General features: G+C 40.8%; 1 protein-coding gene across 3 annotated transcripts in view; it reads right to left on the reverse strand.

The window, feature by feature from the left end:
- Window positions 1–14,308, reverse strand: part of unc13ba (unc-13 homolog Ba (C. elegans)) — a 126,543-nt gene that overhangs the window by 29,362 nt on the left and 82,873 nt on the right. For all 3 annotated transcript variants that reach the window (XM_026322432.1, XM_026322431.1, XM_026322434.1), the window contains 7 exons: window positions 12,824–13,043; window positions 12,297–12,524; window positions 8,282–8,423; window positions 7,409–7,578; window positions 6,986–7,101; window positions 6,506–6,669; window positions 4,747–4,897 (listed from right to left, as the gene is read on the reverse strand). In XM_026322432.1, the coding sequence (XP_026178217.1) occupies window positions 4,747–4,897; window positions 6,506–6,669; window positions 6,986–7,101; window positions 7,409–7,578; window positions 8,282–8,423; window positions 12,297–12,524; window positions 12,824–13,043 (1,191 nt within the window). The remainder of the gene's footprint in view (window positions 1–4,746; window positions 4,898–6,505; window positions 6,670–6,985; window positions 7,102–7,408; window positions 7,579–8,281; window positions 8,424–12,296; window positions 12,525–12,823; window positions 13,044–14,308) is intronic.

The raw sequence follows: 14,308 nt of genomic DNA on the forward strand, positions 1-14,308 counted from the left end.
GCTGGTACCAATCCACTCAGACAAACTGGTGAATCCTTATTTTGCTTATACTTTTTTATATCTTGAATCGGCTTGAGGGTGAATGTCACACACACAGGAATCAAGGGAGTGACTTCTGGTCTTCTTAAGGGATTTCTGGGCACTAAGAACCTGAACCTGAACCTTAAGCTCAACTCTAAAACAAGTCTTAACTTTTGAACAGCCCTTAGAAGAAAGAGGTGAGGACCTGACAAATGTCTCTGCTTTCTGAAGCCATCCTCACTGTCAGTGTTTTAAACCCAGAACACACGTGCACGTCTGACCTACAAAACCTGAAACAAGGACAACAGCTCAGTTCTGACCTTTAAAAAAATAACACATTGTCACATCGTCCTTCCCTAAAGCCATCCTCATCCTCTTCTCACATACTGCTGCTAATATTATAATTAACTCCAATCTCCTTGTTACCTGGGCTTTACATGCTGAGGGGAAGGTTACTCCCTTTACACATCCTGTCTTCATCTGCTCAGATGACAATAAGACATAAGCTCCACTCCGTCAGATGGCTGGTGAATTTCTTTTTAGATTTGGGAATAATTCTTACTTTAAACTGAAGGTTTGGACTAAACAACAAGGCAGCATGGAGGAAAAAAACACAGTTTGGTGCTGAGGTTCACCGTCTGCTGCACTACAGTCTGTAACCAGGTGCATTTTGTCTTCACTGTTTTAACCCCGTTTTCATCACCATTAAGTAAACCTGCAGCAGAGCCCGTTTATAATTTAACAGTTTTCATTATGAGAAAATCATTTAGCTATTATTGAAGAGTTGAGTTTTTTAATTGAGTGTTTGCACTGCAGCATCTGTCTCAGTCAGATGTTGCTTGATGAGTGATTAGTGCTCAGAGCAAGAAAAATAAAAAAACATTTTTGTGTTCATTTCGGGATATTTGTGACCCAGTTGGAAACAGGATCGAAATCCTGTATGTTACTAATCTGGTCACATCCAGTCTCCTCGCACAGAGCTGACAAGGGTGAGACGGTTTCAGCACCAAAGCGTCACAGTTTTCCTTGTGGAGCAGGTGCAGAATCACCACAACCTAATAAAAGGTCCATTCAAGCAGCTACTGAACACTGATGACATTAAATTATCTGGGGAGATAGCAGCATGTATTGGCCTGGTCTTGGAGGAGCTGTTACACAAAGCAGGCGACACTTCGGTAACAGATGAGCCAAACAGGAGTTGGTGACAAGCTTTCTGAACAATTAGACAGAGACGTAGTCTCAGTTTGCCTTGAATGTGTGTCAGTGTCCTTTCTGATGGCTTCATTTGGCTGAAAACCAGTGATACTAGAAACGTGTAATATCGATATCGTATCGTATCGTATACTTCAAATTAGAAGTATATAAGGTAGTTAACGTCAGCTACCCAGCGGTATATAAAGTACTTCAAATCAGAAGTATATAAGGTAGTTAACATCAGCTACCCAGCGGTATATAAAGTACTTCAAATCAGAAGTATATAAGGTAGTTAACGTCAGCTACCCAGCGGTATATAAAGTACTTCAAATCAGAAGTATATAAGGTAGTTAACGTCAGCTACCCAGCGGTATATAAAGTACTTCAAATTAGAAGTATATAAGGTGGTTAACGTCAGCTACCCAGCGGTATATGAAGTACTTCAAATTAGAAGTATATAAGGTGGTTAACGTCAGCTACCCAGCGGTATATGAAGTACTTCAAATCAGAAGTATATAAGGTGGTTAACGTCAGCTACCCAGCGGTATATAAAGTACTTCAAATTAGAAGTATATAAGGTGGTTAACGTCAGCTACCCAGCGGTATATGAAGTACTTCAAATTAGAAGTATATAAGGTGGTTAACGTCAGCTACCCAGCGGTATATGAAGTACTTCAAATTAGAAGTATATAAGGTGGTTAACGTCAGCTACCCAGCGGTATATAAAGTACTTCAAATTAGAAGTATATAAGGTGGTTAACGTCAGCTACCCAGCGGTATATAAAGTACTTCAAATCAGAAGTATATAAGGTGGTTAACGTCAGCTACCCAGCGGTATATAAAGTACTTCAAATCAGAAGTATATAAGGTGGTTAACGTCAGCTACCCAGCGGTATATAAAGTACTTCAAATCAGAAGTATATAAGGTGGTTAACGTCAGCTACCCAGCGGTATATAAAGTACTTCAAATTAGAAGTATATAAGGTGGTTAACGTCAGCTACCCAGCGGTATATAAAGTACTTCAAATCAGAAGTATATAAGGTGGTTAACGTCAGCTACCCAGCGGTATATAAAGTACTTCAAATTAGAAGTATATAAGGTGGTTAACGTCAGCTACCCAGCGGTATATAAAGTACTTCAAATTAGAAGTATATAAGGTGGTTAACGTCAGCTACCCAGCGGTATATAAAGTACTTCAAATTAGAAGTATATAAGGTAGTTAACGTCAGCTCCTCTGTCATTATTGACACTCAGCTCCACTGAACCTTTTCTCCCACTCAGGTGTTTTCAGGTAAAGCCAACAAAGTACAAAAAAGACACTGATGAGAAAACAAGTAGTTTGTAAAAAATAAACAACTGGACTTTCACAACAGTTTCACTTGTGCTGCCTGTGGCAGTGACATCGAGGGTGTGATGGTGTTTATTCACCCAAAAGAAACCCACATTCTCAGGAACTATCCATCCATCCATTATCTATACCCGTTTATTCCTAACCAGGGTCATGGGTGCTCAGGACTTATTCCCTGGGAAATTAATTAATGTTGAAAACAACCAAAAAGAATAATGTTTGTTCCCATTGGCAGAATTCACTGCTGACACCACAATCAGACAGACACTGGCACGTCCGTACTCTCCTTAGTCTTTCAAATAGACGCACACACAGATTACCGGCATGCAAACACCCACACAGCTGTACAACATAACAATGTCACCGTTACTGCAGCCATGAGTCAGTCGTGATGTCAGGGAAGGACTGTGGTGAGCAGAACCGAGAAGGAACGGATCAATATGACGGGATGTTTTACAGACAGGCACGTGGTGGGCCAGAGGAGACAGAAACCAAAGGCTAAAGACAAATCATCTTATTGCTATGGCAACAGGTGCATTGAAACAGGTTTGACTCAGCATCTAAACAAACGAATAAACAATAAATTATTTTACATTTTGTAGAAAAACAACATAAAAAAAATAATATATATATATATATATATATATATATATATATATATATATATATATATATATATATATATATATATATATATATATATATTGATGAGACTTAAGAAATAAAAAGCAGATTATTAAAAGCAGATAAAAAGCAGCAATTTTCACTAAAATGTTTTCTACTGGTTGTTGATGATCTTAGTTTATACCAGATATTTGCAGTATTTTCTACCACACTGTACTGTGCATGTCCTTGTAGGTACAGAAATGGCTTCACTTGCTGACCTGAAGGGGTTTGGAACCAGTGTAGAGCTCACAGGTTAATGAATGTATTAAAATACAGTTACCTTGTTTTTTTATGTGTGAAATTAACACTTTGCCTGTACGTCAGTTCATCACTGTGGCTTCTCTAGACTAGAGAGGATGACACTTCATGCATTAATTCGTTCTAAATTATTCATATATTAATTACTGACAAGCCATTGAAGTGTCATGGCTGATATTCTGTATCATCCATCACAAAAGGAAAATACCAGTTTTTCCCAGTTATCTGGATAACCACATAAAAAATGATTAAATTCAATGAAACCTAATGAGATCACAGGTAAAGTTATCAGCCTAATCAGTGGAGCTTATTACCAAGCTGCTCATCCACACAGCCATGCTGAGAGGAAGGAAGTCTGACTGCAGACCCTGACCCATTAAAGCAAGAACGCACTGCTTGCACTCGCTCGTCTATCACTGAAGTCTGAGACCAACCAGGAGGAGAACTGAAGTCGGCACCATTGGCAAAGATCCCGGGAGTCATTAAGCTCGGCCTCTAGCTGTCATTGCCCCTCCACATGAGGCCCATGTGGGGCCCACCGGCCAATTTTGGGCCACTGCAAAGTTCAAGGTTGTTATAAAAGGTCCCAAGGTGACACTACCTTTTAGTGCAGGTCGTTCTTCTGGATGTTTTTAACATGTGATTTAAAGTATAAGACTGTGTATTTGAACTCTTTTCTTCAAGTATGATCTGTGTTTTGAACGGGTTTAAACTTGAGTGCATCCCTGTAAGCTTTTCTAAGTATTTGCAGAGAAATTTGTCTAAATTTGTGTCATTATGGGATTTACATAATCCAAAAACATCAAATCAATAAGAAAATAGCATTTATGGATTTATTACAAACAGATCAGATAAGCGGTTTTCAGTCTGCCTCATTTTAAAATAGTTTCTTAACACAGTACCAAAGTATTTTTCCTTTTGGTGACAATGAGCCACTCATGACTAGAAGGCAGAGTAAGGACTTACATTACTTCATTGATTTTGCAGAAGTTTTCAGTCATAGATGCAAAACTTTATATTTACAGTGAAGCTGATAGTTTCTATGCTGGGGATTGAAAATATGGGCCTCACATTAGTTGTGTTATTATTAGATTACCTGTGGTCTGCCCAGTGCAGTAAAAAAAAAGCTGAGTCTGCACTGAATCTCATTCTTACACTGTACAAACAGGTGATGCTTCACAAACACAGTGTAGCTGGATTGTATTGACAACATTAGTGTTTATCTGTGGTTATTTTCTTTGGTCTGGTGGTCACTTACCCCAAAGTTGGAAGCTGCAAATCTGGCTGGAGCGGAGACGTTAGTGGAGGCGGTGGGGTGGGCGTAGAAGGCATTGATGTTGGCCAGCAGGGTGCTCATCACTGCTGGCACCCCTGACAGCATATACTTAGAGGACAGGCAGGAGAAATGGCTGAGAAAGGAAAATGAACAGAAGTAGAGCAGCAGGTTTGAAAGATAAACAGGTAGGGTGAGGATGGAGGCAGGATGAGACACATGGAGACAGAAGGAATAAAGAGGCCAGAGAGAAGGAGGGAGGAGGAAATAAAGGAAAGAGAAGGAGGAGGATGCAGGATGGAAGATGAGAGAGATAAAGACAGAGATGTGAATGAATTAAATTGAGACGAAGTAAAAGATCTTCACTGCACAACTGTAGACATTTCTCTCCATCTGCTCTGGGTTAATATTGCACTCTAATCTTTACCATATGTACATATGCTGCAAATCAACACTTAATTACCAAATGATTTCTAGGCAGGTGTGAGTGTGCAGGGAGAATCAGACAACGTCAGTAAAGCAGCAGCAGCGTCAGTCGTCTTCTAATTACAAACCATATCTTCTCTGTCACGTGCATGAAATGGACGACTACAAACACATGGCTGAAATGCGTCGTGTGTAGTCACCAGCAGCTGCTTCGGTTTTTCTTTCACATTAATATCATTTTGCGGCACCTGAGGATCAGTTGATTTGTGACCTTTAGAAACACTGATTCAATGTCACCTGTGTCTCTGGACAGAGATTTTTATAGTCTGGTGGTGTAAAGTCTGTAGGATGCAGGTGTGTATCGTGCATGTAGTGTCCAATAAGAGAAGCTACCTAATCTAAGTGTGGTCCAGGGTGAAGACTAAAAGTCAGGATATCGTCATGCAGCTCTGACTTTGAAAACCCTGTTTTTAAAAATGTGCATCTTGTGAGTGGCCTGACATTAAATTTGACAGAAATGTTTTTAGTCCAGCTGTGCTGCTTCATGGATGATGTGGCTGTAAGTGACCCTTGTGATAGCAGCTTTGGCTGGATGCACACACATCACTGCCTAATACAGAGCAAAGGGTATGAGGCCTTGGCCAATACACTATATCTGTTTTTAGAAGCTGTGCCAACTGGTTGTTGCAGTGAAGTGGCTAAAATGGAGCTGTAGCTCAGGCAGAAGTGAGACTCGTATAATGGCTACGGTGCGTCTGTGTGTTTCAATCACTATTTTCATTTGGCTGTTATTGATTGGCTCATATTTTCATTTCCACTGGGCCATTTCTGCTTAAGACTTCAATTTATTCAATGCTTCTCAGTATAACTACGTTGTGCGACTGCTCCTCCTTCCAAAGCACAAAACAAACACACAGGTCTCCTCTGGCCCTTTAAGTCAAATCACATTATTATTATTAAACCAGTTTGGGGACATGTGTGTACTCATTTTTAGTTTTCTCTCCACCTGTCTACTATGATCCAATCAAAGAGCCGGAAAATGTCGGAGGTGACAGGTCATCTTTTCTCATTACATGAGCTAAACTCATTTGCATGCTGTTTATAGTTCATGACAGCCCCGTCCACAACTCATCACGTTAACACACACACAGACACACACAGGCCTATAAATAATGTGCACAAACACACTAGTTAGAAGCATTTCCTGATTGGATTTTGTCACATGCACATGCAGGCTGCTGACTCTGAGCATATGCACAAACACATGCACATTTACACACAGCGAACGTTCATCAGCACGTAACAGCACTTGGCTTACGTCATGGCCTGGTATATAGACTCGATGCCGTAGCGCATGGCGAACTCGTCCACGATCTCCTGCTGCACTTCATCAAAGTAAACCTTCCACGCGTCGTCTCCCTGAGCCGCTGGGATCTTCACCATGCCGCCTCCTTCTACGTCCGTCGAGTAGTGAAACATATTCTACGCAGAGAACAAATGAACGTTAGCTCTGACCAAGCAGCTCTTTAAAGTTGTTTTTCTGCTGCTTTTCTGTGTTTTATATCGTTGAAAAATGAATATGTTGGTGGGAGTCAATCAATTATTAATGTGTCTCATTAATAAATCTGAAAGTAACATGCCTTGCTGCCTCTCTGGTTTTGGTATTGGCATGATAGATGCAAACAGAGCCAGAAACCAGAGACTCCCAGACTTTCTACTTTCACCTCATTACTGAAGGCTTCTTATCAGTTCCCCCACGACAAGTGAATGTGTGTGTGTGTGTGTGTGTGTGTGTTACCTCATGAAGACATGTGTACTGTACGTGGTAGGGAGCCACCTTCTCCTCTCCTTCAATCTCCACACTGATATGAAGACGAATGGCACCAGACACTGCTGACTTGTCTGTTCTCTTCTCTGTAAGTGGAGACACACACACACACACACACACACGCACGCACACGCACGCACACACACAATTACTCTGCAGTGATACATCACTCTGAGTTGAACTTAACCTGAACTTCAAATCTAAGATGAGAGCTAAAACAATGAGCGCTCCAACTGCTGTTCTAATGAGCGAAGTCACACTGTTAAACACACTTAAACATAATAACCAATTACATCCTCCCATACACGCCTCAAACAAACACACACACACACACACACACACACACACGCACACGCACACGCACACACACCCTATTTCTGAGTGACTACATACCCAGGTTGTACCATACGTCCATCTCTCCGCTCAGTGTTCGGACCTCAATGATGCTCTGACCCAAGAAGTCGTCAGACTCCCTCTTCAGACGCTGCTTCACTCTCGACTTGATGTCGTCATCTTCGTCCCAGACGCGCAGTTTGATCCGATCGGATGAGTTGTGGCACTCGCTGTGGAGGCAGGGGGCAGGTGTGTGGGGTGTTGTTTGGACAAATGTGAGTGTTGGAGCACACGGCTAAGGTTAAAGATATGATTGATCAATAGAAATTCAAAAATAGTTAAACATTGTGAGGGTCTTTAGATTAACTAATGAAATCTGTTGATTTACCTACAGTCTACATATGATTTCATGTAATCCTACCTACTGCATCATAGGCCCAAACAGACTTGTCTTAACTGGAACACTGAAGCATTAACACATACAGATGTAGTGGTGTACCCATTTTCAACACCACTAATAATTTTATTCAAGTAATACTTGTCTAAAACAGTGTTGGATAGAAACTAAGATATTACTGTAATAAATTTTAAAAGCTATGAATTTACATTAAAAAAAAATCTATGATGATTTTATAAAACATGACGTGTGGTTGGAAATTAAATGACCTAACAATGAAATTAAACCCCCCACTCGATTACAACCTTTAAGATTTCACTTGCTTCTTAAATGGTAATAAGTTTGTAACGATGAAAAACAGTGGAGGTCATGCAGGGTCCGATCAGTCCATGTAACAGTAAATGCTGCGGTGTAATGATCAGGTCAGTCACAGGAGAGCGAGGGACATGTCAGGCCTTACACAAGTCACCTGGGCATGGCCTTTAAGTAAAGAATCTGTGAGGTGACAGCACAACAACCTAACAAGCTGAACTCACAAGCTGAACTTTTCCTCCCACACTGGGTTCAAGTTGCCGTAGATGGTCTTTGTTCTCTTCTTGGTCTTGCCAACTTGGATGGTGACATATGGGTCACTGGAGCCTGTCCTGTCCTTGGCCTGGAGACCCTGCGCACTGACGACTGATAAAATACACACACAAGGAGAATGACTGTGAAAATTACATAAGAATAACAAACACCTACTCTACCATTATCTTTCTGTCTCATTCACACACACACACACCAAAACATGAGATATCACCCACTCAACTACGCAAAACCTTGTAACACAATATTCATGACTCACTGGCAGATGTTGTGTAACAGTATTTCTCACCGAATGACTTCAACAACTATTGTCACCTGACGTTTGGCTGTTTTGTGCTAAATGTTAGAAAAAAGACACTTTGGAGAGTCCTGGAGCTGCGACATGATTTGGCCTTTAACACTCACAACACACAGAGAGAGCAGCAAAGTGTGAGTATAAACCGTGGCTTGGATTAAAAAAGCCAATATGGATTTTTATTGAATTTTGAAAGTAATTCCTGCACATTGTTTGTGTGCCATTCAGTCAAGATAAAGCATCAAATGAAATAAGAAGCTCTGAGACTTTGGCTTTGACATATTAAATGACATAATAAAGGTGCTGACTTGAAGACTTGAAGTTAGTCACTAGTGATGAAAAGATGGAGATTAAAAGCTCGTGATATGAGTCGAAAGAGATGTCTTCAAGCTAAAAAGGTCTAAAAAGGCTCCAGCAGATCCCTGTCTACCTAAATAGGAATAAGTGGGTGAAGAAAATGGATGGATGGAAGGATGGATGGGTCAGCAGGTACCGAAGACTTTGTTTAACCTTCATTCCTGCTGCTCTCACTTTAATCCAGAGAAGAAAAGAGAGATTTGTAACACATCCTGATGAGTGTCACTATTTATAGCTGCAGGGCTTTACTACAGTAAAATCATGAAGACAAAGAAACAGAGCAAGATGTATGGACATTTTCTTAAACATGTAAGAATATAAGGGCAGCATGGTGGGTTAGTGGTTAGTACTGTTGCCTCACATCAAGAAGGTTCCTGGTTTGAAGCCCATCAGGGGCCTTTCTGTGTGGAGTTAGCATGTTCTCCCTGTGCTTGTGTGGGTTTTCTCCAGGTACTCTGGTTTCCTCCCACAGTCCAAAAACATGTATGTCAGGTTGATTGGTGACTCTAAATTGCCCATAGGAGTGAGTGTGAGTGTGTGAGGTTGTTTGTCTCTATGTGGCCCTGTGATGGACTGGGGACCTGTCCAGGGTGGACCCCTGCCTTTCACCCAGAGAGAGCTGGGATAGGCTCCAGCAGGTCCCTGGGACCCTGGTTAGGACTAAGGGGGTATAGATGATGGATGGATGGATGTAGGAAGATAATGGACTACAGCTTAATAAACAGTTGCCAATCGTCACATCATTTGACATGTGGCAAATGATATAGGGAGCTGATAAAGTAGAAGTGAGGGCACAGCAGCCACTACAGGACTGTACAGGGAGTGAATATGATAAAACCCAGTGATGCTGGGAAACAGGGAATCGTTTGGCACCTGACTCACTGATGTGTGTCATTCAGGTTGACAAGTGTCAAGTTGGGTATAAGTTTGTTTAGGGAAGAAGCAGCATGAGCGTTTTGATGCATGTCTTATGTCAGTGGAGCGAGGACCCTAAGGTGACTGATTTAAACCAGGAGTGTGTCAAAATGAAAAAAAAAAAAGTGTCAAAATAAAAGTACCAGTCAACATCCAATAATTTCCCCATTTCCCACAGTCTGAAGCCTCTGCTTTTGCCTTTTGGCAAAAAGTTAGCTGAGAGGATGTCATGAATAAAGAGGCTCTAGTCAACTGTTGCTTAGCTTAGCACAAGTTAGCCTGCCTCTGTCCAATAGTAACAACATGCTCAGTAATTAACATGTTATATCACATTTTTTAACCCATAAAAAAAAAAAAGGAATGTTATGTGATTTTTTTAGTGTATACAGACGTCCAGGATCTGTGCAGGTTACCTGCCATCTGCTCAGAGACAGTTTAGCAAATAACTCACTGCAAACGGCAAACTGGATTCCTGAAGGCAGGGTGTACCATCAGCCAAGTCAACAGCAGTGGTTTCTTATTTCTAAATTTAAAATCTACATATTGCTTTCAGTCTGCAGCCTGCTGAAAACTCAAACACAAAACTTTAGGATGACAAAGTGTGTTGGATCAGTGCATCTCTAACTTAAAACGTGCTGGACAGACAATAATATTGTTCAAACATAAATACATTCATACAAAATTTGATCTTTTGTCATCTGGAAACCACAACACAGTTTTAGTATTTTGAGCTCTTGCGAGTCCTGCCAATCCATATTAGTCCCTTTAATGTCTTTGCTATTGGTTCATTCATTGTTGGTGACTGACGCATTTGATCTGTGCTAAGGGGAGTTTTGAATATTAATTGGTCGAGCTAGTCCCTGATGAAATCAGTGGATTCTTCAAAGAGCTCTCTACCCTCTGCAACTTCTGTCAGTTTACCATGAAGTTACTCACAACTTGGTTAAAAGTACTTGGGTTAAAAGTACGTCTGAATGCATTTCAGAAAAGGCACATGACTGATTAATATAAAATTCCAAAACTATAATTGAAAAAGTAAAAACATGAGAATTTCAAACAAGATGATTTATAGACGCCTTTCAAAATAATGTTTCATAGTTTTCAAAGGACCAACAGGTAAAGCTAAATATACAAACCTAATATTTAAAAAAATATCAGGATTTATCTGTTTTATTAAGGAAATTGATAAATTTCCTTTCAAAGCGGCTACACAGGAGAAGAGACAACTTCACAAATGTTCTATACTGTATTTAATATGTATTAAAATTACATTTGATGTCTTTAGCTGCAATGGCAGTTCTGACAGTGACACCTTTTTAAAGTTGAATATATTCCCTGACCTTCACAAGCAGAAGAGACGATGATTAGCACACGACCATGAATGAATTTCAACAAAGCACCAGCTGAACACCTGGGCCTGTATCTCCTCTTTAACGAAACTCATCACTGGAGATCACAGAGACAAGGTGTGATGGCTGCCATGGCAACATTGCTTCCACTACAGTATAAGGTGCGATGTGTCTGGTTGCTCTGGTAACATCTGAGGATGTTTGGCAAAGGATCATGCGGAGATGGGGGATGCTTGTCTGTTCAGAATAGTGAAGCTCGCAGGTTGTTAGAACAGTTTAAGGTGTCTCCAGCGCTCAGAACGGACGGTCAGATAAAAGGAGGAACATTCATGAATGTGGGATAGGTACATCTTGTTTTTTTAGGCATTTATCTGGGGAAACCTGACATGCTCTGCTTCAGCAGCACTCTGCTTCCCATTTACACAGCTGCAGAAATTCACAGCTCTCAGTGACAAGTCAGGATTTCTTGAGGGCACAGAAACTTAACAGATGAGAAGTTTTACTATGCAGCTTTTCCTACACGGTTCTGGGATTTGACAGCAGCAACAACATTGTTTTTGTAGCTTTCTATCAGGCATATCATTTTAAAATATCCTAACAACTGAATTCTGATTTAATCTCATTTTTCTTCAGAGAAAGATCAGAAAAGATCAGTTAGTGTTCACCGGTGTGATTTTGTACTTAGTATCACACCTTTCCGTGATTTTCTGGCATCTGCATTACTGTGAAGTCAGACTATTTTTTACCTGTTCATACACTCATTTAAATAAAAACGTCAGGAGCTTTCTTTGCTTATAAGGCTGCTGAAAAGTGAGTTTTCGCTCTACGTCTTTTAATAGTACTGACAGTGGTAAGAGGTAAACAGGGAGAGACAAAAGACATTCAAAGAGACTTTATAGTGACAGCTTAGGAAACTGAAGTAGAAACTATTATATTCATTATTTTAGTACATGCTTGTCAAGCATATTGGCCAAACAGTTTTACTTCAGATCAAAACAGCACGATTTTCAAAAGGAGCACAAGAACATGTTACAAGTTCAGTGGACGTACTGTTGATGGTGATCTTGGCCGACCACTTGGAGGTGCCGTCCAGGACGCTCTGCTTGATGCACTTCATGTGCTGGGCATGGATCATCTTGGAGATGTCAAACACCTTCCGGATCTCCTCAAAGATCTCCGGCTTGTTTCTCTCGCGGATCTTCATCCTGTCCTTCATAGCCATGATGATGTGCAGTGTCCGGTCCTCCGCCCCCGTCTTGGAGCTCTTCTCGGCTGCTCCTGAGGACAACAGAGGAAACAGAAAAGAAGGGTCTAAAAACAAGGATAGCCTTAATTTATATCATTATTTATTTACTGCACATAAAAATGTATGTGTCGTAGTCTTAAAAAGCAGCTTGGGGCTTAGTCAGATAAAGGAAGTGATGTTGAGCTGGAATTTGCCAGTTTTGGTAAACATTTAAGTCATTCCAGTCTCTCTGCTGCTGTAGGACATAATCGATTAAAAGCAACAACGTCTGATATTTAACCACGTTTCCTTATGAGATTCAGCTTTTGGGTAGATCAGTAGCTCTACTCACTCTGCAGGCAGTCAGCATTCAGCAGCTCTTGGCATTTCTCATGCACTTTGACCCCACACTCGGCACAGCGCATACCCTGTCGGGCAATGCCCCAGAGCAGACCCTCACACTCGTAGCAGTAGGTGGGCGTAGTGGCTGTCCATACTTCAAAGTTATGGGGCGTGGTGCAGGAGATCGGGTAGATCAGAGCCTGCAGGGTCTTTTTGTACACATGGGTTTTCTGTTGGAGCGGAGAGCGGAGAGCGAAAGGAGGAGGAGTAGGACATAGATGGAAATTAAAGGATTATCTCTAGGTGGCATCCACTAAAAATGACAGAGAGATGTAAGTATGTGTGACAGTGCAAATGTTTTAAATAATTCCTGGCCTCTCCTCTGGTGAACTAAATTGTTGTCCAGTGTGGGAAGAGTGTGGGAGGAGGTGAACACATCTCCACAGGATGAGAGGAAGCCCGGTTTGATTTGGTAAACATTGATTTCATAAAGGGCCATGTGAGACATTATCATTCTTCTTCTTATTCTTCTTGTGATAGTGGTTTTGATATAAAGTGTAGAAGCTTTCATTGCTCGTATCTTTGCTGATCTGTTTCTTTTATCTGCTTTAAGTTTTATTGATCCTGTGTTGTTTCAATCGTTAGTGACTTCTTAGTTGATTTTTCTGCCCTGTGTGTTTCCCTGATTCTATTCCCTCTAATTTGCTTCCCTGTCACTGCAACAAAGAAAAAACCTCTTTGGATAATAAGATTTCAACTGTGGCCTCTGTTATTGCGATCAAACCCGGTGTGGGTCAATGGGCGGTTGGGATCATATTTACACCAGTGTCTTATGCAGTTTGTCACTTTAAGATTATCCGCTCAGCAGAGCAGAAGTGAGCAAACATGAAATGTGGCACATTTCCGTACTGTAAAGATGCTACTTGGACCTTCTAATAATGGAAGAACTAACTTTGCACAAACATAAATCCCAGTATTTTCCTGTACTCTCTATGTGCGACACCCATCTGCACATACAGTGAGTAACTTATTAGCAGATTAGCGGGCAGTTGTCTTAATTCCATCTCAGTTTATATAAACAGATCAAATGAACATCAGCTAATGGACTCACACCCTGACCCTGGGGTCTTCAGAGGCCCCTGAGGATTTGTGGCCCTGGGATAGTCACACAGTTTGTGCCGTGATAAATACAACCTTTCTGACCTGTTCCCGGCATGAAATGTTAAAAACACTTCTGTGCATCTATATGCACAGTATGAAAATAGGGTGTACAGAATATTAGGAACATCTGTAGTTCACATACTGTAGAAAATTATGTCACAGAGCTGAGTCGACACAAAAACAATTGAAGTCTAAAATGAATAAAAAATAATCATCTGAACCAGTGTCTTAGTGTTTATTCCAGGGGCTGCTGCTTTGACCTGTTGTTTTTCTATGAGAAGTTGTGATAATTCAGCTGTGTATTTAATAACTAACACACTGTCACATCCCTCAT

The sequence above is a fragment of the Mastacembelus armatus genome, chromosome 9, assembly GCF_900324485.2.
Source record: "Mastacembelus armatus chromosome 9, fMasArm1.2, whole genome shotgun sequence".
Lineage (NCBI taxonomy): Eukaryota > Metazoa > Chordata > Actinopteri > Synbranchiformes > Mastacembelidae > Mastacembelus > Mastacembelus armatus.